The 26,867-nt window shown below is 39.8% G+C and overlaps 2 protein-coding genes across 3 annotated transcripts in view; both read left to right on the forward strand.

The window, feature by feature from the left end:
* slc16a10 (solute carrier family 16 member 10) overlaps positions 1–13,236 on the forward strand; it is a 44,762-nt gene extending 31,526 nt beyond the window's left edge. The window contains exons 4-6 of the mRNA XM_084378297.1: positions 4,568–4,711; positions 5,908–6,136; positions 9,339–13,236. Coding sequence (XP_084234423.1) covers positions 4,568–4,711; positions 5,908–6,136; positions 9,339–9,562 — 597 coding nt within the window. The 3' untranslated portion in view covers positions 9,563–13,236. The remainder of the gene's footprint in view (positions 1–4,567; positions 4,712–5,907; positions 6,137–9,338) is intronic.
* Positions 13,237–16,381: 3,145 nt separating this feature from the next.
* Positions 16,382–22,025, forward strand: LOC311271389 (xaa-Arg dipeptidase-like). Of its 2 annotated transcripts, none has more exons than XM_084377032.1 (7): positions 16,382–16,850; positions 18,635–18,783; positions 19,155–19,297; positions 19,385–19,539; positions 19,617–19,752; positions 19,934–20,041; positions 21,458–22,025. In XM_084377032.1, exons 1-7 carry the CDS (start codon positions 16,452–16,454, stop codon positions 21,637–21,639), a joined length of 1,272 nt encoding a protein of 423 aa, XP_084233158.1. In that variant the 5' UTR covers positions 16,382–16,451; the 3' UTR covers positions 21,640–22,025. The 2 variants fall into 2 exon arrangements, with proteins under 2 accessions (XP_084233158.1, XP_084233159.1); XM_084377033.1 differs by having other exon boundaries at positions 16,382–16,844.
* The last annotated feature ends 4,842 nt before the right edge of the window (positions 22,026–26,867 follow it).

Consider the following 26,867-nt stretch of genomic DNA (forward strand, 5'->3'; position numbering starts at 1 on the left):
TTTGTGGACTTGGAAAAGGCTTAAGACTGTGAGCCTTGTGGAATACTGTCAGTGGTACTGCAGGAGTATGGGGTACTGGGGGCCATTGCTGCTAGCTATCCAGTACTTGTTTAACCAAAGTGAGAGTCATATATGTTTTGAGTTGGTGTTGATCTCCAATACAGTTTGTGATAGTCTTGGGCAGTATCTCAAGGTTAATGTCATTAAACTGTGAGGTTCAGTAGCACTGGGATGGTGTGCTGGGATGAGAGTCAGCCCCAAGTTTGGGCCAATGATTCTCTGCTGGAAAAGGTGGATTTCCACCTCCAGGGGGGAAGTGAGTTGCTGCCCCAAGTGAAGGAATTCAAGTATCTCAGGATCTTGTTCGGTACAATGGAGTGTGAGATGGACAGGCAGATTTGTGCAGTGTGAGTGGTGATACAGGTGTTGTACTGCACTGTTGTGGTGAACAAGAAGTCCGAAGGCAAAACTTTCAATTTACCAGTCGATCTATGTTCCAACCCTCACCAAAGGGCATGATCCGTGGGTAGGGACCAAAAGAGTGAAAGCGTGGATACAAATGGCCAAAATAAGTTTACTCCGTAGGGTGACAGGGCTCAGCCTTAGAAATAGGGGAGGAGGATGGAGATCCGGAGGGGGCTCAGAGTAGAGCCCCTGCTCCCTTGCGTTGAAAGGAACCAGCTGAGGATGGCTCCTGGGACCCTTCAACTGGAGGCTTTCCAGGCACATCCAACTGGGAGGAGACCCCAGAGCAGACCCAGAACTTGCTGGAGGCATTGCATATCTCATCTGCCCTGGGAAGGTCTCGGGATCCCACAGGGGCAGCTGGAAAACATTGCTGGGAAGAGGGAATTCTGAAATACCCTTCTAAGCTGCCACTGTGACCCAGTCCCAAAAAAGCAGATGGGACTGATTGTTGGATTTGGTCTTTTCATGGGATTGGTTGAAAATTAGAAAAATATCAAATATCACCAGGCTCATATTAATTAATTAATAGGAGAGGATTAAGCAATCTAAAACACCAAGTTTCATAGTGTCCATCCCTGACAGTCAAACAAATGAATTATTCATCAGAAATCTTCCTCTTCTTGTTAGAATTGTCAGTATGATTCCTAAACAGGAATTGCAGCCACAAGACATGTTGCTGTTTGAGTGAGGGTTTTAGCTCTAAATACTCTCTAGCCCTCATATGACATCACAGTTGCTCCTCATCATCCCATTTTAACATAAATTGCTTGCATGCTGGATGCAAAAAGTTCTGTTGGTCAAATTCATTGTGGGAAATAAAGGAAGTGATGGAGTGTAATCGAGGTGCACGGGTAAGATCGCAGCAAGTTAGAGCTAAAAAGCAGCTAGAAGTTCAACTGCTCTGCTTACATGGAACTGATGTGTATTTTGTGGCCACAAGGCCACCTGCCAGGCTCAGAGCTGCATGACATGAAAGTGAGCTTGTGTTCCTGAAAGTGATCGACGACACGAACACACCCTCATAAAGTAAACACTCTAAACAACCCGCTGCAATCTCTGCTACATGTTTATGCATCTGTGATAAGCAAACCTGCTCCATCGATCAATTTTGATAGAATTACCTTTCCCACAAATAACTATTTGGATTTTTTTTTCCTTTTTTGGCCAGTCACACAAGAGATTGGTGGAAAATTGTATTATTTTTTGGCAGTGTACGGTAATGTAATGAGTGCTGTAATGAAAGATAAGGTTAAGCAGTGTTTGGAGACTGGAGATGGAATGTTAGCAAGGATTGATTAGTTAATGTTTAAATGCCAAAGCCAAAAGTTAAATGCCAAAGCTTAAATGCCAGAGCTCCAGGATAAACATTAGCATTATACAGGCTGTTACAGGAGTGAAACAAGATAACCTCTGCTGAATCATTTAATCTGTTTAAAGACAGAGGAGGAGTAAAGTTGTTCTCTGTTTTTTATTTGTAATGAGCAAACAAGCGACACAGCACCATCCTGCCACCTCGCAGGAAGCCTCGAATACATAACAGACATAATTGATGCAGTGTGTGAATGAGTCAGAGTTCAATAGGGAATGCCTTCTTGTGTCTGCCTAAAACATCCAGTAGCGTTTACCCAGCTGGTCATCATGACAGAGGGATTATAGATTTCCTCCTCATGTCTGTTCAGTAATCTGACAGTGTGACATCACAGCAGAGCGACTCTATGTGTGATAGACCTGACCAGACGAATCCTATCAAGGGGAAGTAGGTATGTGGTGTCTCTAGTGTGTGTGTGTGCGTGTGTGTGTGTATGTGTGTGGTTGTTCCTCATCTGTTGTGTTATCTTGCTTCTTGGCAACATGAGCCACAACTGTGGCTGACTGATGGAGTTATATCCTTAACACATAGCACCACAGTAGATTCCTACAAATGAAAAACCATCCATCTCCTTCCCAAGAAAATGCAGAAAGATAAAGTGAAGCAATAAATTTCACATCTGTACAAAACATTAGGGGAGTTAGTGTGCAGAGCATTAAGTAATATCTTGAAGTTCTGGAGCATAAAAAACATAGAAAATACAGATAACATTCCTTATTCATTTATTATTTCCAGTGACTGAATATTAGCCAACTGATACATTGGTCAGGCTCTAGTGCAAAGTGGTCTAATCTGCTGAAAATATAACAAAAGAAGAAGAAGAAATATTTTTCCCAACTTAATTGAGAATTGTTAATTCACACACTATTCTGATTATTAATGGATTGGAATATCCAGGATGGAAGCCATGTTAATCCAGCTTGGATTTGATGCTGTCTCTGGTTAATGGTCACAGGAATATGAGATGACCTGATGGGACTCAGGCTGGCCAAGCAACAGGAAATCAGAGACGATTGTGCTAGTGTTTACATCACTGATGCATGGTGGTCAAAAGCAGTCAAAGTTGATGGACAGTTTCCCAGATGTTGAACTTCTAATATAAAGTATATAAAATCATTACCATCTTGTTGCTGCTGTTTACATTCACCTCGACGCAAATTCAAAAACTGCAGTATGTATTTATGTATACAAATAACTGTATGTACTGTATGTTCTGTGTTTGTGTAGCATGAAGGAGTTTACAACTTCAGAAACAGCAAGGCAGTTAAATGTCAGATATCAACTACTCACTTCTTTGTGGCTGATGATGGTAATGATAAGCTCAGAGGGAGGAGTAACTGTAACTGTGAATGTCTCAAACAGAACTCCAGCTGGGAGACTGCCAGTCACATCTGGTATGTCTCTGAAAATCACCTCCCTTGGGGTCAGCCTCTATTGGGGTGTGTATCAGTTACTCTGCTGATGGCATGAATGCATACACACACACACACACACACACACTGAGGCCCCAGTTGTTATGCTTGCAGCACTGCTTCTTGAATGCGGGAAGCCCCTTAGAGCAGGATACTCCTGACCACAGAGAATGATGTTGTGGCATAGTGACAAAGACAATAAGTCATCCAGAGGTCATTGCTGATGGATGTGTGACCTGCAGGAGGGATGGAGGGAGTGATGAGGGGGGGTAGAGGCAGCAGACAGACAGAGCCTTTGAGCAGGACTGCTGTGGCCTGCCTAGAGGTAGAAGTAGCTGGCAGGGCCCCAATCTGCTTGGAAAACTGTGAATTTCATGGAATTGCTAAGTCGGCTACAACGCTGCCAGGCACCTCAAAACCTCACACACAATTACAACCAGATTTCTGCAGAACAGTGTGAATTCCTCGCGAGTTAAGTGTCACATCCTCAGCATGAAAAATCAAATTATACTTCCTTCTCTTTTAATTTTTTGCTGTCACTGTCTTTAATTTAAAGGGTAACTCCACCAATTTAACACACACATTAAAGTGTGTTTCCAGGTCCTTGGGAGTCCTGCTGAAAAAAGTAGTATAAAGCTTTTTGGGCCTCCAGAGGAAGCTGCATGTAATCTGATAGATTGCCTCCAATTGTATTCCACACATTCTTCTTTCTTTACAAAGCCTGGTGCCTAAATTACCCACAGTGCAACTGAGTCACCGAGTGATATCACTGGTAGCAATTTATCAGTTAAATAAATGACTTTCTATTGGTTTTTATGATTCTGCTTACAGCTGGTTCAAATCCTGTTCTTGTGGTTTGAGTTGATACTGTTGTTGCCGAAGGTTTCCAGTCTCAGTCCCAAGTGCCCAGAGGGCTGATAGATAAGACTATCTACTTTATAAAAACTATTCTCCTTGCAATTAAGCTCTGCAGTGTACCGTCTTGTGTGCCCTGTGCTCTACCTCCGCTCACAGTGACCTCTAGATCTGCTTTAGTATTGTAAAAGGATTTCACAGGTTCTTCAGTGGTAGACTAGTTTCTGGAACTATGAACCCTCTTAGTGTGTCTGTGCGACAAGCTTGTTGTGATGTTGTACATACATAATTTGTTTTCAGGTCTCTTTTATAATCTTGAACAAATGAAGCTTAACTGACCTCCACCACTGCAGTTGTATTTTCTGTTTCCTCTTCTGCATTTTTAAATTCTTTTCTCCATGGTATTACACTGGATTAGAGCCATGAGACAGCTGTGTTTATCATTTTCCTTTATTGTTAACAGATGAAGCACGTGGAGGAGCGTTTTGGAAAGGATGCCAGTAAGGAAGTTCTGCTCATGTGTATTGGCATCACATCTGGCGTGGGCCGTCTCATCTTCGGCAGGGTGGCAGACTATGTGAATGGAGTCAACAAGGTCTACCTGCAGGTTAGTGCCTGGCCTCAAAGTTTAAGGACTTACAGGTGAATTAGTTGTCACCTCTGCACTTTCCAACTTACACTGGTTGAACCATACTTTGTATGGTATGAATCCCTTTGAAGGCTCTTTGCTATGAGTCACAGTCAACAGAAATTGAATAGCACATTTTTGTCTGCTACAGGATCAAACATCTGCTCTGTAAACCACTTGTCCTCTTTTCTCCTTTGAGAAAAGATCTGACACCAAAAGGGAAAATGTACACTTCATATATTTTGGTTTAATAATGGTAGCCCCTAGTTTTGCATAAATTTGAAGGAATACTGTTGTTATTGGGTCATTCCTTACCAACTTACCTAGGCCCTCCCATTTCATGTCATGGATTTTCTTGAAACATCCATGTTAAAACTTTGAGTGCAATATCCTAAAACTGTACTCCAAATACTTTTTTAGCTCTTAGTTTTTTAAGTTTGGTCCTCAGAGCTAAATGTAATCATTGTTGTGATACTTTGTATGTATATTCTAAGACTCATCAATTCCTTATTGCTTGCTGGATTGGGTTGATCATTTTGGCAGAATGTTTAACAATAAATTATTTTTTGTGCGAATGACGAATCTTTCATTTTCTATTACATCGTCACTAGTTTTCACTTTCATTTTGATTCTGTCTAGTATTAATAAAATAGTTTATTCACAGGTTAGATGCTGGTGTGGTCCCCACTCTTCAATACCACTAACAACTAAGTGTCTGCCAATGACACATACTGTACACTACTTTATCTCTTATTCGCTTGCTGTAAACCGTCTCTCTGGCAGCCTTCCAGCTGCTGACAATCACATACAGACAGGGACATGCCTCTCCAGCAAACTGTGACAAAAAGGAGTATTTCTGGTATTAACCTAAAGACCCTTGTTCTTCCTTCAATAATAAGGGACTATTACCAGGTCATTTAAAAAGCACACACAGACATTATTATTGACTACATGTGATTTCAGTTGGACTTCCTCTTTTTACTCTGCCCACTGAAAACTCTGAAACAGCAGTAAGTCGATCATGTGACGGTCATGTGATATTAAAACGCATCATTGCAACCTAAAGTTACAGGAAACTGTACCCTGATAGGAAGACTAAGAAAATTAAAAATGACAACGTAAAGATTAATAAACCACAAAAAGAACAGGTACACTCCTCTCTCTTGTCCTTTTAGGTGACTTCCTTCTTTGTCATCGGCCTGATGTCCATGATGATCCCGCTGTGCAACATCTTCGGCGGGCTGATCGCCGTGTGCCTGCTCATGGGGCTGTTTGACGGCTGCTTCATCTGCATCATGGCCCCTATTGCCTTTGAGCTGGTCGGGGCTGAAGACGTGTCCCAGGCCATTGGCTTCCTGCTGGGTCTGATGTCCGTGCCCATGACTGTGGGACCTCCCATTGCAGGTAAACCGGTAGTCGCAATAATGTGTTAATGCTCTTAATAAGTCACAGATATATGTGATCTTGTCAACGTTCAAATTTGAATTAAGCATGGTTAATTAAATATAAATTAAGTTAATTAAACTTAATTTATATTTATATGTATAGTTAATTAAACTTAAATTAAGTTTAATTAACTATACATTTAGCATTAATTAGTGATGGTCATGACAAAATGTTAGCTTGGTGGTGTTTAGACTTGTCTTGAGCCCCTGAGCAATACACTAGTTTCCAGCTCCAGAGGTGCTGCTTTGTAGCCTACACTGACCTCTGACCTCTCTGTGGAGGCAAAACGGAAAACAACCTTCCCCTGCTGTGATCAACAGATACCTAGCATAGAATTCAGAAAGAACATCTACGTGACAGTCATTGAAAAGCATTGCCAGAAAATGTTGATGTTCCTCACAATAGTAAAATTCATTGTCATTAATCTTATGAATACATTATAAATATTGTCCATCTTATAATGTATGAATCACGTATCTGTCTGTGTAGTAAAATCGGTCCATAATTATTGTGAGTCTCTTTAATAATTTGCAATAAGGCCAGATGTCTTCTGTTTCTAACAGTTTTTAACTTTTTTTGAGTTCTTCCTCTTTTGCTGTAGCAATACATTTATAAGATCTAATATATTAAAATATCTTATGTTAATAGAAGATGACTATCATTCCCTGCTATTTGCTTTCGAAGGTCTCACAAATAAAATGGCAAATTTAATGGTTATACCGATTATACTTTGACCTCTGCCCTCTGATCCTGTAATGGCTGTCAGACAAAAAGCATTCCTGCAGCATTCTAAGCTGTCCTCTGTCCTGAGATACAAGTCCTCTTTTTATTCATAGGTCTTTTGCACCACCTACTGTTTGCTTTGGAACTTTGTAGTTGCTAAACAAAGGGGTGCAGATTGGAAGAACACACTGTATGCTAACAGTTGTGTCCATTTTCCATGGGAATGATTAACCTCTTCAACACTGGAATGCAACTGACTAAAGCTGCTCTGTATAGGTTCACATCCCTTGATATAAATCAGTCAGTAACATGCACATCAGCTCATGTGAGCATCATGTGCAGAGTGTCTATAAGACAAAGCAGTCATTTTCCTTTGATAGAGACTGTCTGTCTGTGTGCTTGCTATTAAACTTTACCCCTCCACAGAAGTCAGAGTCATCTACAGATGTTGCTGTTGCTCAAGGAAACTGTATCAGCTGAATACTTGCAGACAGGGCTAGAATTGCCCGAGTGACTCTCTCCAGAAATGCTTACACACATACAAGAACAACCGTGTTATTAGGAGGAACTGAGTTATGCAGGAACTGATGACATTTACATGCGTCATATTACTGATTACTGTGAAATCCATGTTTACATGCAGCAGGTCAGTATCAACTGTGCTGTGGGCCACTGTGGACCCTGCCTTATATAGACTAGAGCAGGGGTCTGAAACTCAAATTCTTTTTTTTCCTTAATGTTAAATAACTTATTGGAACCTTGCACTGAACTAAAAATGATATACATTTTTATTTACATTTTTACTAGACACCTGGCAGTGCTGCATCTGTATGCACATTAGTTTCTAACAGTGCAAATCTTTTCCCCTCAAAAATAAGTTATTTAAACCTTGAACTAGACTTGCATCCGTAGTCTGTGTTCCTGGGGTTACACTGTGGTCGGGCTTACACCGATTATATTACTTGCACACCGCCCCACCATCGTTCTGGTTTTTTAAAAATTAGTAGTCCGACAACAGACACTATGATTACAAACAGCCGGCGTCTACTCCATGCAGCAGTGGGGCCAGCAGCAGGGTCACAGCACAGAGTAACAGGAGTCACATTTGAAGACAGGGCCTCTGACCTTTTCTTTCATCTTGCTTTCACTGTGCTACTCTAACTATCTACAGACTTTGTGCTGTGCATGTGCACGAGTAAAAAGGCAATTAGAAATCCATTTCCATCAAATCAGGTTTCTCAATTTCCTCGATAATGGAAAGCTTGGTCTCTCATTTATGTGGTATTTAAAGAATAACTCCACCAATTTTCCACAATAATGTGTATTTACAGGTCTTGGGGAGTACTACTGCATATGGGATGTAAATGTGGTGGAAAATCTTTTGTGACTGAAGAGGAAGCTGTATGTAATCCGATTAATTGCTCCCATTGATGTCACTCTGTGGCTAAGTTGCATTGTGGGTAATGTTTCACCATGTTTTGAAAAGCAGTCAACTGGTCCCGCGATTGCACTATAACACTGTTGGACTCATTATGGGCAATTTAAAAACACATGATCAAAACTGAGATATCACATTTTGATTCCATGCAAATAAATTCAAACTCTGAATTTTAATATTTACAAAATTAATGAGGTAATAATACAAACTCAGAAATATTTATCTTTTCCATAAGTGAATAAACAAGCTGTTCTCAGAGGAAAATAAGGTCCCAGAACACTGTTTGAAGCAAGAAAGGTGGCAGGGTCCGCCACATATAAACAAAGTAACACAGGATAAGTTGTGTTGTCCTTTCAGGTCAGTTTGTTTATGTAGTTTGTTTAGGCACAATCAGTCAATGAAGATCTTTCTCTTTTGATTACAATTAATTTTTCAAAACTACATAGTGCACCTTTGAAACCTGGTGCCTACATTACCCACAATGCAACTTAGCCACCAGCCAAAACCTGTAAACATACTTGAATGTGTAAAATTGGTGGCTTTATCCTTTAAGAAAGCAGGTTATTGTCAGCTCTTTTCACTTACTACAGGTTACCTAAGTGCATGTCAAAGCTTTGTATGAGAGGTGTAAACATAGATATGAGCACCAGAGTGGAGGCCCTCTCCCATCAGCTTCCATTGAGTGCACGTTTACTGTCAGGATGTGTGAAATGATTCTCCCCCATTCAATCAGCATGATTGAAGTCTAAGAAGCAAAGAAGAAAAGAAGAAAAATCGACACACAAGTATCCCTTTAGATAATCCAGTTTATTATGACCCTCACAGGCTCCAGTAAGGTCCGTGTTGTGATTATGGGTCAAAGCCTCAGGCCAAAAAACAACTGATAACGTGACCTCACTGTGTCACAAAGTAGCTGTTTCTCTTCTCGCAGAAAAAGGAGAATGTATGTGTATCTACCTTTATCTGAACCCCCCTCTCCCCCCCTTTGTCTGGTTACAGGTTTCCTGAGGGACAGACTGGGCAACTACGACGTGGCCTTCTACCTGGCAGGCATCCCCCCCATCATCGGAGGAGCCGTGCTGTGCCTGATACCCTGGGTGGAGGCCAGGCGCAAGAATAGGGAGAAGGAGGAGGCCCTGAGCAGGGATCAGGAAGTGAGTCAGAAGATGATCGATCATGAGAAGGGAGACGCACAATGCAAAACTGGAGAGTCTGTCCTCTAAGAGCCCCGCTGAACAGACTGAACGAGAGACACATGGGGGTCAGACTGAGACTGCTGAATACTGAGATACAGTATTTGTGTTTTTAGCCAAGATTGTATTGACTGCCTTCTGTGGGAGAATGTCTGAAAATGCCAAAGTGATGAAACATATCAGATAGAGTCATAGATGAATGTGATCCTGAAGAACTATGCATTAGATTGTTTCAGTTCGACTGAACTAATCTTACAGCAGGCAAAACTTGAAGTTTTAACTAAAAATGGAGCAAACTGCACATTTCATATTTGTCACAAGGGAAAGAAAGCTAGCTGTATTAAAAATAACTGCAGCTTAATAGCTGCTGATTCAGTCTTAGCCAGTGTCTTTACAGAAACTAAACACTTTCAGATGGCATTCTTAAGGGAAAGGTGAACTTACATCATTCTTTACAATCAGTTTTTAACACTACCATATGTATAAGGAAACAAACTTGATTTAGCCTCAATCAATATCTTTGTTTTGCATCAGTGCAAAGCAAGGTGGTCTTTCTTCTTGAACCCGCCATCTTTATTGTCTCCAGTGTCCCCTTAGACAGAATTCTCCCTGTAACACCATCTTTAAACATGCCAAACTTGTAAATATTGGGGGGGAAATCTGTTTGTAGTATTTTAAAGGAAGTATCTCCTCAGAGATGTGCTATGAGGTCATGATTAGTGTTATTCATGACTCTCTGGGATCATCTGAGCTGTAAAGGGAAACAGCTTTAAGCACAATGATTTTACAGCTCCCAAACAAGCAGCTGTGTCCCCCAGGCTGGATGCAGAAAATCTGATCTTCCAAGGCTGGATTAGACCCTCAGGGGCCCAAAGGGTCCAGGTTCACCATACTGCACCATAGCTTGTACTAATGCTGAATGCACCACTAAAGCACGGTATAAACTGAAATAATTGGGAGACACATTCATTGTTATATAATTTTGACCTCCCATTATGTGTACAGGGCCTGAGTTGAAATCCACATTTAAGGCCTTTATTATATAAGTTCATATCACTCTGCTTTAAGAGGCCGCTTTTGACTGAACCACACACATGCCTGAGAAACTTTGACAGTGTTTCCGTGGCAAATAATATCTATAAAGGAATAGTTTGACATTTTGGGGAATATGCTTATTCACTTCCTTGCCAACAGTTAGTTGAGAAATTTGATCCCACTCTCATATCTGTCCATTAAATTTTAACAACTGTCATTGGCCTGTTAGCTTAGCTTAGCTTAGCTTAGCACCAAGACTGGAAATGGAGAAACTGCTAGGCCTGATCTGTTCTGGATTTTCAGCTTCTATAAAGCTAAGAAATTAGTGTGATAATAAGGGATTTTTATCTCATTTGTATAATCCAAAAAAATAATTAATGTAAAAAACAAGTTGTGGTTTTAGAAGGGTGCAATAAGCATAATTCCCTAAATGTCAAATTATTCCTTACACAATAAAAACTCTTAGCCAGCACAAGTACAACTGCTTTCAGTAATGAACTTAACATTGATTCATAAGAAACATATTAACATTGTATTTGTGTACATGTCCAATTAATGAATTGACTGTAGTATTGACGTTAAGCAGTATTTTCTTTTTTAACAACCAGTGGTGAGACTTGTTTTTAAAGTTGCTCTTTTTTCTATGCAATTTGGTCCACTATTTTCTGCATATACTTTCATTGTGCGACATGAATTTATAATGTCGTGCTTTTGGTTAAAGTGGAAAAAGTTCATATGCTTCCTCACATGAGGTTTGCCCAGTAGCTGACGCAGTCCAGGTCATAAAACACCCGTCACCGTGTCAGCAACAGATCACATGTGTGAATGGATGACCTCTTACAGGGACTAAAAAAATACACAAAATACTGGTGCTTATGTAGTTCCTCACCACTTTAGTAAAAGGCTAATACACATTTACCTATAGTATCACTATTGAAATGTAACTGAGGACTGGAGTTTGACTAATCATTGACTACGCCACAAGTAGTCAAGTGAAGTCAAGTTAATCATTAACTCTATGCCCAGTTCATCAACCTTTAGTAGAAAGGTTTGTTTTATGCATTCATATTGTATTTATTTTTTAGTTTGGTAACACTTCATAATAACCATCATCAATAAATGGCACATTTATAGCTTATTAAACTTTAGTTAATAGTCATTTAAATAATTTTGGCTTTATAAATGATTTATTAAGTAATTGTAAAGGTTTAAGGTTGCAACTTTAAGGTAAAATAACCATTTATTAATGATGGTTATTATAACGTGTTACCTTTAGTCTTTGTGGAGAAAGTCATGCTGTAATTGACGGGCATTTGCCTAAAGCCTTGATTTCATTTACTGAAGACCAAAATGTACTGAATTTAAAATGGCAGAAAGTGTATTAATCCTGTTGTGTTGCTGTGACACGTCTCCTTAAAGCCTGCAGGTAGTGTCATCAAACCATCTGAACATGTTAGGAAGTGACTCATCAGTCCGTCACTGTTGACAGTGATAGATTGCTTTTGGAAAACTCAGAGACCTTTTGGAAAGCGGTGCACCAGCATTGAATTTCTATGGGTCAATGATGTTTCCTCTGCAGACCTGTGACACTGTCTACCTCAGATGTTGTAAAAGTGTAGAGCTCCGCCCCGGCCTGGACTATCCCACCACCCCTGTTCCTCCATCAGAGGCAGTCCAGCAGAGCAGTGTTCATGTTTGAGCAGTGTGACTGGAGAAATAAACTGAAACGTCTTTAAAAATGATTTAGCTGTTCAAGCTTTGCTCTTTAATGAAAAGCTTTTTTGTTTATGAAACAACAGCGTTTACATCTTTTTCCTCTCTGAATATATATATTTTTGTTATGATTAAATCAGATCTGTTGCCTTTCAATTCCAGCCTATCTTTATAAATATCCGACTAGACTAGACTTTATTTTTACACTATTTTCTTTTCCTCTACAGTGCTAGTTACCAATGAGAGCCCAAGGAATTTCTTGTCAAAGAAATTTGTACCTCTGAACTTTGATTGTAAATCTCTTTGCCATACAGACATCTAAATGTTTTATTACGCTTAATCGTTGTTTTACTCACTAATTTAATTTAGTTATTGCCTCATACCTGCTGGCATCCAAAGAGACACTTTGAAAAAAGCTTCTAAAAATTGCATGATTTATTTTTATTTAGTCCTGGCTTTAGACCACATGTTTAGACAAACTGCCTTATTAAATTGTCTGTCATTGTGTCTACAGAGGCTTTATGTGGCAAATAGGAGTTTTTGATAAGCATATCTCTTGTATTGAATTATATTGTTAATCTTTCATTATTTTGGCTCTCTTCCATCTAATCCAGCTCCTGGCTTTCCTCAGACTATCTGTATGTATGTATGTATTTTGACTTTGCTGCAAACACAGATGAAGATTTGTAAAACCTTGCTGCAAGAAAGGCATCTTTGCTACTTTCATCCTATTGATACATATTTTTTGTCTTAGCTTCTCTTCACTTATTGCTTAGTTTTGTTTTATTCATACTTCTCATGAGTACCTGAACTGTTTTCTACTAAAATATGACTTTTCCTGTCTTTCCTATCTGCTGCAGGTCTTCTGGTGACCTGCAGTATATGCAATGTAATACTATGTAAACACAATCAGATTTCAACATTTTCAAGACAGTAAAAAGAGATGTTTGAATTTTTCTGTGACTACCCCCTAATTTATCTTTCCATGTTTGTGGCTGGTACAGTCTGAGCACGGCGATACTTTCACAGATAGTTGGAAGGTTAAAAAGATATTCCTGTGTGGCAAGTATGCTTACTTTCTGCTGCCAGACATACTCACGGTTCACTTTGCTTTAGAGCATTTGCCTTAAAACAGCCAATATTTGGCTTCAAACTTCAAATGTGAAACATTAACCTGCCACTTCTTCACAGTCTCGATGAATGCGTGAACTGTGAATGACCTGCTTCTTTAGGAGCCCTTCAAGGGCTCCTAAAGAAGCAGGTCATTTGGACGATTAAGAGACTTTTGTTCCCTGAGTTGAGGAATCCTTCCCATGCTTTGTACACAGTTCTCTCCCATTCACATGCTGTATCACGTTTTACTACAGTCATGGTTGCCGGTACTTATTTAGGAAGAAGGATTTGTAAGCAGTCTGGGAGAAAGTGCTGCCTGAGGGACTTAATTTAGGGAACAAATATTCTCAATGTATGTGGCCGTCCAGGAGATAATGATTCTCCTACAGTATACGGGGATATCCAAGGGTTCTTGACAGGCGGCTCTACAGAGTTTCCATCAACAATGTTTCACTAGAAAATGCATTTCTTGCAGAAATTGTGTGTTAATGATAACATCTGAAATAAATAGCAAAGATAGACAGAAATTCGAAGTGCATTGCACTTGGAAACCTGGAAACTGAAATGTAAAAAAGGCAAAGTTGGGAGCTGAACTGCATTACCTACAAAAGCTCAGAGCTGAAATACATAGCTAAAAAAATGGAAGATAACTGAAATTAATTTCCTGAAAAGGCTTAAAGAAGAAATGTTGTATTAATAAAAATGAACTGCAATTGCTAAACAAGGCATGGCCCTAAAGAGCTGAAATATATTGCCTGGAAGGAAGGCTGCTGTAATGCATGGAACTGGAAAAGATGAAATATACATACAAGACATGAAGTTTACTGAAAGGTAATTTTGTGTGTTTATTTTTAATTGCTGACAAAAGTTGAGTGTCAGGTGACCTGAAAGAAGTGAAAACGACTTGGATGAAGTGTAAGCACTGAACAGAGTTGACGGTCTAGTGATAAAAGTTTCCTGAAAGGAGTTAGTATGTCATCTGAACTGTGTTAGTTGAAAGAAATTGAAATGTCAGATGAAGTGTAAAAGATTTTTTTAAAGTATTTTTGTTAAATGAGTGTCTTACCTGTCCAAACACACCATTTATTATTAAAATGTAAATTAAAAAAGTAAGTGTGACTTTAAGGAGGCTATTCAACTGGATCTATTAGTAAAGACAGACCACATTAAAGAACTCTGATACTGGCAAAAAATCAATTGAGTTATGACCATCCTGTTGATATATGGCATCCCCTTATTACAAGGTTACACGGTAAATTAAAAAAACACAAGGGTTTAAATAACAAAACTATGTTTGAGTGAGGAGTGAAGCTGCTGTGTAGTCTGGTGGAACAGCAGCAGGTACTTCTGTATCTGTTGTCAGATGGCAGCAGGGTGAACAGACTGTGGCTGGGTGGGTGTTGTTTTTTAGTATCCATTCACTCTGCAGACATCTCACCTCACTGATGTCACTGATGCTCTGCAGATGGTACCAGGGATGTTCTGGTGGTTTTAATCACCCGCTGTAGAGCCTTCCTGTCCTGGGCCGTGCAAGATAGGCTCTCAGTGATGGTAATTCTAAGGAACTTAAAACTGGAACCATTGAAATGAAAAAGATAAAGGTCACTTATGATGCCACAGGGGAAAATACCATAAAATACAAGATGATTTATAACTATTGTAAGGTTATCATAACATCTGTCAAGGAACAACAGTTGAAAATAATACTTTTGCTTTAAACTGGCACATACTGTATACAGTGATGTTAAAATGTGCTATGTAAAAGTAATGATAAGGAACGACCTGAAAAGTGTGATGATTATTAAGCTTGTCTCTCTGTTGCTTCATGTAGGTAATTTACAAAATATCCACTAGATGGCAGCATTTCCATGACACATTTCACTATACTGTTACTTTAATGTACAATTTGAAAGAAAGGCAGAAAGAGAAGGAGCTGCAGTTGACTGAAGACTTGAACTTGAGACAGACTTCAGTTACAAAAATAAAGACTTGACTTGACTTTACCGCTGTGACACTTGACTGACTTTGTCTTGACTTCAAACTTGAAGCCAAATACATTCAAATCTTAACCTGATAAAAATGTAACAAGATATGTATGTATCAACATTAACTCAGCTTTAAAAGGAAAACATTCATTGTTCAAGTGTGACTAAACCTGACTAATCTGACTTTAACTCAATTTGACTTAAAAAAACAGCTTTGACTGCAGAAACATGGCCCCATTTGGCCCATTTGGCCCATTTGGTGCCTAGACACAGCCACAACATGAGGTGATAATGTCAGACCCACCATAGATGATATTTGACATAAGTGTTGTAAATCACCAGATCAAATGTTCAACTAATCAAACTTACCTGAAACAGAATCATGTACTTGAATGATTGGAGTAACTGTAATGAATAAAGTGACTCCAGTTTAGCATCTTTCACAGCTCTGGCCTCCTAATTGAAAGTTATGTGACGAGAATCAAATTTATGATCAAACTTGTGTTGTAACATTGGAATTTCTCACTTTGAAACAATACCTTCAAAAATATCCATATATTGATACCATGTTCGATACTATGGAGAAACATTGAGTGCAACACTGTTTTGATTTGCATCAAAAGATAAATATAACAAGGCTCGTGTGCTGTGTGACTGTCCTCCACATGTATTTATTCATATACTGTTGTTGTAGCCCTGCTGATGTGTCATTTTCTTCTTTTGTTTTTCTTTTTTTATATTTTAAGGTGAAATAAAATGTTTGGTGAAAACAAATGTTTCTCACCAATGAGAGACTTTTTGCCCATAAATTGTGAAGCTGTCTCTCAAACTGCAGCTCAATGACAACAGCTCCATGTGAAGCGCACTTGTCAGGCTGCTTGGCTTCATTTCATACAGCTCATGCTATAACCTATGCATTCATTCTGTACACAGACCTTGTCAATAAAGTTTCGGGGGGGAAAAAACTGGAGGAGTCACATTGTGTCTTCAGTCCCGTCACGTGTTGCAGTGTGAACGTCTCTCCAGAAGTGCTGACGGTACCGAGCAGAACCTGCTGCCACAGACAGAACACGATGTGCGCCAGAGCAGAGCTGCTGCTGCAGCTGAAGCACAGAGCCGGCTGCTGTATAGACGCAGCCGGGGCGAGGCTCCACACACTCAGTCAGCACATATGGAGCTGTCCGGAGCTGGCTTATGAGGAGACCAGGGCTCATGACAGACTGGTCGCGTTCTTCAGTCAGGAGGAGGGCTGGACGATCGACAGTCACTTCAAACTTGACACTGCCTTCAGAGCCACCTGGGGAGCTGCAGGCAGCGACGTGGTCAGCCTGGGCTTCCTGTGTGAGTACGACGCCCTGCCTGGGATCGGACACGCGTGTGGACACAACCTGATAGCTGAGGTCGGGGCAGCTGCGGCTCTGGGGCTCCGGGCTGCGCTGGAGGACACACAGGAGCTCCCGGTGCAGGTGCAGGTAGGACAGGGAGACGGCAGGTTATCGTCTCAGTAAAATGAACATGGTAGCTAATAAACATAGAACACAAAAACAATATGCAAAACGGTACATGGTTCTGTAGGACAGTCATTCACAAGCACACACACACTGGGCCTGAAGATCTGTAATCCCAAACTGACACTTTGTGCACAAAGTCAGTCAGTTGAGGACAACATTTCTTTAATGAACTGATCCTCAGTCATAAACACAGGAGAGGAAACGATTTAGATCAGAATTAGAAAATGGATCACCTGAATTTTTTCTTCCCGCATACAAATGTGTATCTTACAGTACAAGAAAAGTGCTTGCTCTTGGCCCGTGGTCAGGGGCGTAGCAAGCTTTTCAAAAGTGTGGGGGATGGATGTGGTCTTTCCAGTTCAGAGAACTTGTTCCAGATGCCTTAATATTTGCATTCCCTCCTGCTCAAATCTTTCTCTAAGCTGCATGTCAACAACATCCAGAACTTTGTAGAATTCAGTCCTGTAGTAGTCAGAAGGGGACGCATGTACATGTGCAGGAGCACTACCTGTGAAGCGCTGAGGTGGGATACGGACAGGAGGAGAGGCAAGAGGAGTGAGATGGAGTGTCTCACACATCCTTGTTGCCTCTCACTTACCCATTCTCACACGTACGAATATATCTGGGAAACAGACAGGTACCAAAAACAACATCTGTAACGTTCTCTGATGATTATAAACGTTAACTACTCCTGATATGTTTAGTAAACAGGTAGGCACCAAACCCACATATGTGTTTTTCTAATGTTTTTATGACTGTTTACAGCCATAGACATATATACATATGTTCTTCAATGTGCTTCCTTGTACATGCAGCTGTATAGATATAAGTATGTATATATGTTCTTCAGTGACCTGCTCTTTGTAAAAGCCAGCCAGCCAATTGCACTGTCTTATTTTTTTTTTTTTTATTTGCAGGCTTTTTAAAATGTTTTTGTCTCCATGATTGTCATTTTTAGTAGTTAAAATCACTGGATATAAAAACGATTCATCAAAATAAGTTAAATGTAAAATGTAATGTAAAAACATCAGTGCTTTTTATTCCCACAGACATCACATTTACATGTCAGGATCTGGTTATTATAGACACAGATTCAATATTTATCATCACAGTAACAGAGTTACATACATTGGCAGCTGTAAACAAATGAAAACATTAGAAAAATACATACGTGGGTTTGGTGCCTACCTGTTTACTAAACATATCAGGAGTAGGCTAGTTAAGTTTTTGTTCCTGTCTGTTTCCCAGGTATATTCGTACGTGTGTGAATGGGTAAATGAGAGGCATGAACTTATAGCGCTTTGTAGAAGGAACTTTATAAAGTTCCCTCCACTGACTTCGACGTACGATTCAGCGCTCAGTGAAGCGTCTATGTATTCAGCATGAGCTGAACGATAAATCTAACACAGCAGAGGCGGGACTTAAGGCGGAACAGCCAATCATCAGCCGGTCACACTGAAAGCCGGTGTCATGTTTGAAGCAACAACGGGAGAAGGAGTGGGAAACTGCGGAAAAACTGCAGAAAAAGTGTGGGTGTTGAATCCTCTGACCGGGAAAAGTGTGGGTGTTAAAACACCCACATCCCCCTCGGGTGCGACGGCCCTGCCCGTGGTCCTCCATTGGTCCACCATTGGTCTACAGGGGCTGCAGGAATCAGCAAAAACATAAATAAAGTTCCTTTAAGAAAGAACACACTGTACGAGCAATTCTGAGAGACTATAACTCACTGGTAATTATCTCTGCAGGTGACAGTGCTGGGGACCCCAGCTGAGGAGGACGGTGGAGGTAAAATAGACCTGTTGAGGGAGGGGGTCTTTGATGGCATGGATGTAGTGTTCATGGCCCACCCCCTGCAGGACGACGCTCCTTATCTCCCACTTGTGGCTGAACACGAGTAAGTCGAGGAATATTATCAAACTGGAGTTAAATGCTGGACTTGGACTTGTTGACCAGTACACACAGCTGTGTTATGTGAACAGTATACCTGAGTTCAAGATGGTGCCCATTCATGGGAACAAGAAAAAAAAGGTTTCTCTCTTCCTGATGTTTATGTGTTGTGCAACTACTACACATGGGCAGTAGTGCCTCTTCCCCTGAACTCACCGCTTACTGCTGCTCATAATTACCAATTACTCCTTTAAAGTCTATTGATATCGCAATAAAGACCAGCCCTGCTCTTCTGTCATGATCTGATGTTCTTCCAGACTTCCTGATTGAAGCAGAGCAGTAGAGAGACTGAAGTGTTGTTTGTCTCATGTTTTCCAGTGTGACTATAAAGTATCATGGTAAGGCCTCGCATGCCTCAGCCTACCCCTGGGAGGGAGTCAATGCACTGGACGCAGCTGTGCTGTGCTACAACAACCTGTCTGTGCTCCGACAGCAGATGAAGCCAAACTGGAGAGTTCATGGTGATCATCTGATGAACCTTTTGTAGTCATGTGTTGCTATGGTACTAAGTTTAGTAAGCTTGGATTAAATCATGTTGTGTTGTGCAGGTATCATAAAGCATGGTGGTGTGAAACCAAACATCATCCCTGCCTACACTGAGCTGGAGTACTATCTGAGAACCCCGTCACGTGCTGAGCTTCAAGTCCTGAAGGCAAAAGCCGAGATGTGTTTTAGATCAGCTGCTGTAGCAACTGGCTGTGAGGTAAAAGAACACATGACGTGTTATACCAAGAGCGTCAACTGATTTATCCTGACACTCATTGTTATTTTCCTTCTCAGGTGGAAGTGGAGTATGCAAGAAATGCTTTTGACAACATATTGCGAAATAAAACACTAGAAGATTTGTATGAGGATAATGGCAAGGCTCTGGGGATGGAATTCACCACAGATGAAGAAGTCCTCAACAATGCTTCTGGTAAGAGGATGTGACATCCTGTGACACTCAAACACAAATATTGTGTATTTAGATTCAGTAGTTGAAACATGAGTGAACTGCATCCCATTTATTTTACTGTGCGTCACAGTGAGCGCTCTACAACTGTATAATACAACTCAGTGTGTGTGATGTCACGTTTTCCTGTCTCTGTTATCTGCAGGCTCTACAGATTTTGGCAATGTGTCGTTTGCAGTTCCTGGGATCCATCCATACTTCTACATTGGTTCTAAGGCCCTGAACCACACAGAGGAATACACTGTAGCCTCTGGTATGTCGAGGAGATACACCTGTGATTTAGTCAATCTTATTGTTAATGGACAAATGAAGGTACTGGAACCACACTGAAACCTGATGGAGCGTTCACACTGAATGCAAATTTTCACCTAATATGAGTTTGATATCAGGAACATTTGCAATTATTCACCCCCAAATAGCCACAACACTTTACTGTACATTAGCCTTAAGCTAGCTAGCAATGGGATGTGCTGAGGGTGTGTGTGTGTGTGTTTGAATTCAGTTGAGCCTCTCAGTGAACTCAGCACGCAACAGAGATTCTGGTTCTCACTTCTTTATCCCTCTCTTCTGTGCGTTCATTAAGTAAAGTACATTTCCCCTCCAGCTCCATTTAGCAGCCAACACAGCATAAAAACATCGACAATGGAGGTCACCTCCGGATCCCTGCTGCAGTCATGGTGATAAACAGAAATGAAGATAAATCCACTTTTTAATCCCAAAAGTTTTCTCTGAGCTCTCCTCCCGTTGGTGAACAGCTCTGGATCAGAGCAGAATCTGATGTGAATCGCATATTTGCATCATTTGTGCTGCATGGCTTAGTGTTTTCACGTCTTTGCATCTGTTATCTAGACACACGTGCTCCACTTTCTGTGGGAACACACCATGGCATTTCTCAATAGCCCTTCTTACAGACACTTAATTCATAACATGTTTAGATCTGAGCAATGAGTGTTTTTGTTACATGTAGGAGTGATAGTCCAAACTACCAAGAAATTGTTAAAATTAAAAAATTGTTGTAAAGATGTTACACACTTTAAATATGAAGTTGTCACCATTACACTGCATTTTCTCCAGCAGCGTTTTGTAAATTGCTGAGTTATATTTTCTTCTGATGGTTCAAAATCAGAAATTCTCAAAACAAAGAGACTCCATTTATGTTTGATTTCTTCTGCTCTTTGTAGCTGATGGCCAGAGCAGCCGTCTGTTATTTTTGTCCCTTTATGGAAAAAAGGTGGAAACCAAAGTTCCAAATTATTAAACCTCTACTGAAACAATTTACCCTTGCAGGTGCAACTAAATGTCTGCAGCACTGCTTTCTTGGTCGTCCCAGGAGTGCTGCATCCTTAGCTAATAACAAGTTTGACCTGCCCCCTCCATGTGTGATGTCAGTGCTGACCCTCTCTTCCTGAGCTACCAAACCTTTTGCTGTTTTTCCTTGTTTCTCTCAAGGAAGGCTGAAACTTTATAATTTGGAGAATGGAGTATTCTTACTCACCGTGACCAAGAATTAAAACACTAAATCACATATTTATGAGGCAATTTAGACGAGATGCTTGTACATGTTTCTTATGTCTTTGTCCCTTCTTTCTCTTTTTCCATTGTTATTTTATAAATCAGCAAAGACAAGTTAGGATCATGTTTGAAATATGTGTTGGTGTCTATAATGCAGGTGATGACCGAGCTCAGTTCTTTACTCTGAGGACAGCGAAGGCTCTGGCCATGACAGCCCTGGATGTGCTGCTTCATCCAGAGCTGCTGCAGAAGGTGAAGCAGGAGTTCACCGAGGCCAAACTGAAGGAGGACAGGAAGCTGACAGGAGAGCACACAGAGCAGGCTGCTAAACGCTGTTGATGCAGGTGTAGAAGCTGCTGCTGCTCACCTCTGAGCTCCCTGCTCTCTGAGCACAGCAGACTCAGGGAAACTGTGGTTGGAGTCAAAGGCAGCATCCAGCATCCTTCTGATCAAAAGCAGAGAAATGATGATTCTTTGAATTAATTTTGATTGGGAAGTATTGTGGAGGCAGGCAGTTGACTGAAAATGCAGGAATTTGTTTCACAGAAAATATTACATTTATTGCCATTTTCAACATTGTTTAACTTCCAGGTAAAAAAAAACAAGTTAAATAAAAAATCACCATGTTGACAAATGATTCTTAAATCTTTAGATCAACATTGTGTAGAAATGTTCATTTTTGTTTGCAAACTTGTATCTTGAATTAAACATGTCTGTTACACTGATCCTACCCTCTCAATGACTTTCTGTAGTGTGGACATGTAACATGTACCATCAGAATGATTTTGAAGCTGTTATTGTAATGTAAAAAAGTTACATAATGTTCCTTTCATGGACCCTTTCATCTCTGAATAGAATAGTATACTGACATATTGCTTCACTCTTCGATCCGTGTTGTTATAGGTTTGTTAAATAAGGTGACTCACAAGTTAAGAAGTCAAGGTAGCTTTATATTTTTTTTCCAATCACATTACGTCAAAGAGCTCTACCATCTGCACAGCATACAAAAGCCTCTGTCTTTGATCCGTTCAGATCAGGGAAAAATCCACAAAGAGCCTTTCATGGGGAAAAACTCAGGAAGATCAACAGAGGAGAGATCTCTTTTTCAGAAATGCTGCACACATCTCACTGTGGTGTGTTGCATGCAGGTATACTACTATGCTGATGTGGGGACGAAATATGTACTTTCACATCGTATGTTTTAATAAATATCCGTAAATATCATGTAGCAAAAAGATGTCCTGAATATCTTTAGTATACTGCTCTCTTTTTATGATCGCTCTGAAAGCTTAGAAACTGTTTCAAAAACTGTCTTCATTTACCTTATATTCTATATTTAGGGTGACTATATCACATCTGTCCAGGCACACCTGATAAAAACTGCTGCACTTACGGCAACATGTATTACTATGCACCATCCCTGTTAAATAGACCAGTAAATAGAATACCACACTAATAATCAACCCCAGTCGTGGTGAGGAGAAGGCGGGTTGCAGAGCCCGAGCCACTCTCCCAGTATGTGGACAGTCACATCAGAGACTTGGTATGTACATTACCCTCTTACCTCAAAGACACTACAGACGTTTCGAACAAGTTGAAAGTCTGTCACGTGAACTCTAATGACCTATGCACTATGGATGTGTTCTAGTATACCTCACAAAAATGGCCTTGATGCTATGTACTATTTCTTGAAACGCGTGGAATCACATCCCTCAGCTGAGTTTCTGTTATCTTTAAATAATGAGGTGTTATTTAATGTTTCAAGATCAACACTATCTTCAACTTCGAGGCCCTGCTATGGGATCAGCAGAAGCTCCAAATTATGCTAATCTGTTTATGGGGAAGTTTGAGTTGGACTTTATTTATAACAACAATCCCTATTCTAGGTTTATTAAAAGCTATTGGAGGTACACAGATGACTTATTTTTCATTTGGAGTGGAAATACAAAAGATTTAAATGAGTTCCGTACTTTCATTAATTCAAGAATGGAGTCTATAAAATTCACATTGTGTTATGATCTTGAGCGTATTTCATTTTTGGATGTTTTGGTGAAAAAAGATGGGAATTGTCTTCAGACTGAAGTGTATAAAAAGGAGAAATACTTTCCTTCAGTTTGGTAGTTATCATCCACCGGCTTTAAAGAGAAGTCTTCCATACAGTCAGCTATTAAGATGCATTTGCAATTCTGATGAATCTTTTGAGCATTTACCTGTTAAAATGTCCATGTTATATGTATTATGTAGGCAAAACAAAACGGGAGCTAAAAACCAGAATCTGTGAGCATAAATGTTCTATTTGTAACTTTGATGTTAAATCATCAGTATCCAGGCACTTCAACAGTCATAGCCAGTTTGAGTGAACTACATTATATGGGCATTGAGACAGTGAAAATGCCACAGAGAGGTGGTAACAGGGACAGAGTCCTGCTCCAGAGAGAAGCCTATGGGATACACTTCCTCCACACTCTGATTCCAAAGGGACTGAATGAGGAGATTCATTTAGTTGTTTCCTGTCGTACAAACGTGCTATGTTGTTTCTGTGATACAGTTAGGTGCTATTCTGTTGTGAGATTTTGTTTTGTTTGTATGAGACCCTGTGTGGTCCTTTGCTCTCCTTCAAAAGGATACAGCTCCTCCTATTGGAGTATATCTGTTGTGCAGTGTCGGATAACCTATAGTTAGCACACCTGTGTGGTTTCACTGTGAATTTGCCAAAATACATGCTGAGAGAGGGGGTCTTGCCTAAAACACCCCATACTGAAGCTATATACATGAGTTGAGCGCATTGTTTCTTATTTGTATGAACCCTCAGCCTGATCTGCCCATCCCAATCTTCATGAATGAGGTTGATTAGCATCTGCTACGCTGCAGTTCAAGTACACTGGACACCTTGTTTTCATATTACATTTACTTTACAATAAAGTCGAAGCAACAGTGAATTCTCCCTGGAATTATTTATTGGAAGAAGGCTTCAGGTCTGACACACTGCACACACTCTGTTTGGTAAAAACAAGAGGGAAATGTTAGAGGGCTTCGAGGAAAATCCCAATGTTTTTGCCATTTTAATGTTTATGACCTGACTTAGGGCTGCCAGCAAGTGACCACAGTTCCAGACTGCGTTTCAACATTTCCAAGTGTGAAACCACTGAATAATTATGAGAGACAGTTTCCAGCTGTTTGTGGTGATTTGAAGAAATGTACATTGCAAGCAGATATTGACTGAATGTTTGTATTTTTGGGTGAACTGTTTCTTTAAGGAAAACACTTGATACTCTCAAATGTAGCCGCTTGGAAAGCAAATATTAGATGCTGCATTGTTAGCACACTACAGTTAGCTTTTGTGGTCTCTACAGTCACAACTGTATCTTAACAGACTTTTTCATGTCATGGTCACATCATTAATCCCCTTTTACCAGAGGATAGAGGATATTGGAGTTTGTTTACAATGAAATATTAGATTTTACTAAGCTCTGTTTTTGTCCACCATGTCTGCTGGTTTGTTTTTGTCTGAAATTTGACATAAGCCGCAACAGATGTTACAGCAGAATTATATAAGATAGAAGCAACAGAAGGATGCTTTTCAGATCTAAACTTTTGAATGGCGGTCTTAAGAGAGGCCTCCTTTCATCTGTTGATCAAACAGACTTTATTTGACTCCGACATGTCAGAAGTCCTGTATCACAGTGGCCATGTCCCTTTTGTCAGTCAATGGTGTTTTTGCAGTAAACAGTCAAAGAACTGCTGTAAGAAAAACTTTTAATCAAGAGTTCTGTACACTGACTTACCACAAAGTCAACACATAATTTAATATGCCACTATGCCAATGAGAACAGTTACAACAGATGGAGATGTGAAAGTAGAAAAAGATCCAGTTTCATCTGAGATTTACACTAATGTCTAAGTGTAGGTTCAAGCTTAGAAAAAGGTCAATGACATTAAACCATGAAGAAACCTTAAAAACCTTTTACAGCACAAACAGCTGTTGTTTAAGTACAAATAACCAGTGATTATGTTTGTTAATAATGATGAAACTTTAACACAATAACCAACACAATGACTGAGCCACACAAAAAAGGAACTTTTGGTATATCAAAAGCAGAATCCAGATGTGTCCAAGTAACCTAGTCATACCTTTTGTCAAAACATCAATGCATATTATCTACAGAAAGTGTCTTCTCAATACACAGCAGGATGTCCTTGGTTTTATATGTAATGCTTTAGAGGTCAACCATAGGTGTCAATTCAGCATATCTATTTGAAAGTTCAGTGCTCTGTGCACATCACAAAATTGTATGTATCATGAAGGTGCTTTCCACAGAATGAATGGAGCAACTATATGGGGCTGCATCTTTACTGTTTTCTTCAGTAGTGCACACTTGAGGTCCACACTGATTCAAAAGTCAACCGGTCAAAAAGGTCTCTGACTCTCATTTTCACTGTAGTTTAATTTGCTTCAGTTGATCCACAACAAAGAATAAAATCCTTGAAATAAGTGTTTGTTAATAGGTAATGAGGCCCATATAAGTCCTCATAATATGCCTATGTAAGTGTTTGTAATAGCATCATTAACAGGTTCATTATTAGAAGATGTTTATAAGCACTTATAATAAACTTGTTCACAGTTTGTAGACTGCTTAAGAATATTAATAAAGGCCTTATGAGTGTCTTACATTTGTATAAGACACATGTCCTGTAATCTTTTCTTAAAAACAACTGTTAGTAGCAAAGCAAAGTGCATTTACATCACAACACCGCTGTTGTTCCAATCATATGCCCCCAAATTGGTTGCCAGTTTGTTGCATTAGCTAATGTTGCTCACGCTAGCTAGCTAATGTTAACATTAACTGGCCACTAACAAGACTTATGACACTGACGAAACACAGGTACCACTTGATACCAATGGCAATATTGTATTGGCTGACAAACCTTGTTCGAAGCTGGACACAAACCAGAATTCTTACAGAGACAGTTATAAAAATGTTATTTGTCTAAATAAAAATGTACGAACAATATGACCTTTCATCAAGCAGCAAAAAAGGTTTAGTAAACAAGTATACAAACCCATAAGGCTTTTATCAATGTTCTTAAGCAGTCTATATACTGAAGTTTTTGCAAGTGCTTTATAAAAATAAACATGTTTATGATGCTACTATCAATGATTATTTTAGTATTATATAAATTATGTTTATTACTATTACTGTTAATACTGTAAGCATCTTATAAGGACCTATAAAGGCACCTAACCCAAACCAAAAAAGTTTATGATCAGTATTTAATGATGTGCTGCCTGCTATTTCTTTCAAGTTGGAATATATATATATATTAACAATTGGCGGATGACAGTTTGTTAAATTCAAAACTTCCTGGCATAGCTGCTCCCAGGCAAACACCTTTTAAGTACACATCATGGTACTCTAATAGTCCTGTGATGAAGCTACATTGGGTTATAGTTGTGTTTTGATTGGCTGATTGACTTGATTCAGCTTCCCAGGTCCTCTGGGGTTCTCAACATTTTGCAGTGACTGAAGATGGAGTTTAAGTAGAATCTGTTGAGCGTTGACCCAGCT

Source organism: Pagrus pagrus (genome assembly GCF_965226575.1).
Source record: "Pagrus pagrus genome assembly, chromosome: 16".
Classification (NCBI taxonomy): Eukaryota; Metazoa; Chordata; class Actinopteri; order Spariformes; family Sparidae; genus Pagrus; species Pagrus pagrus.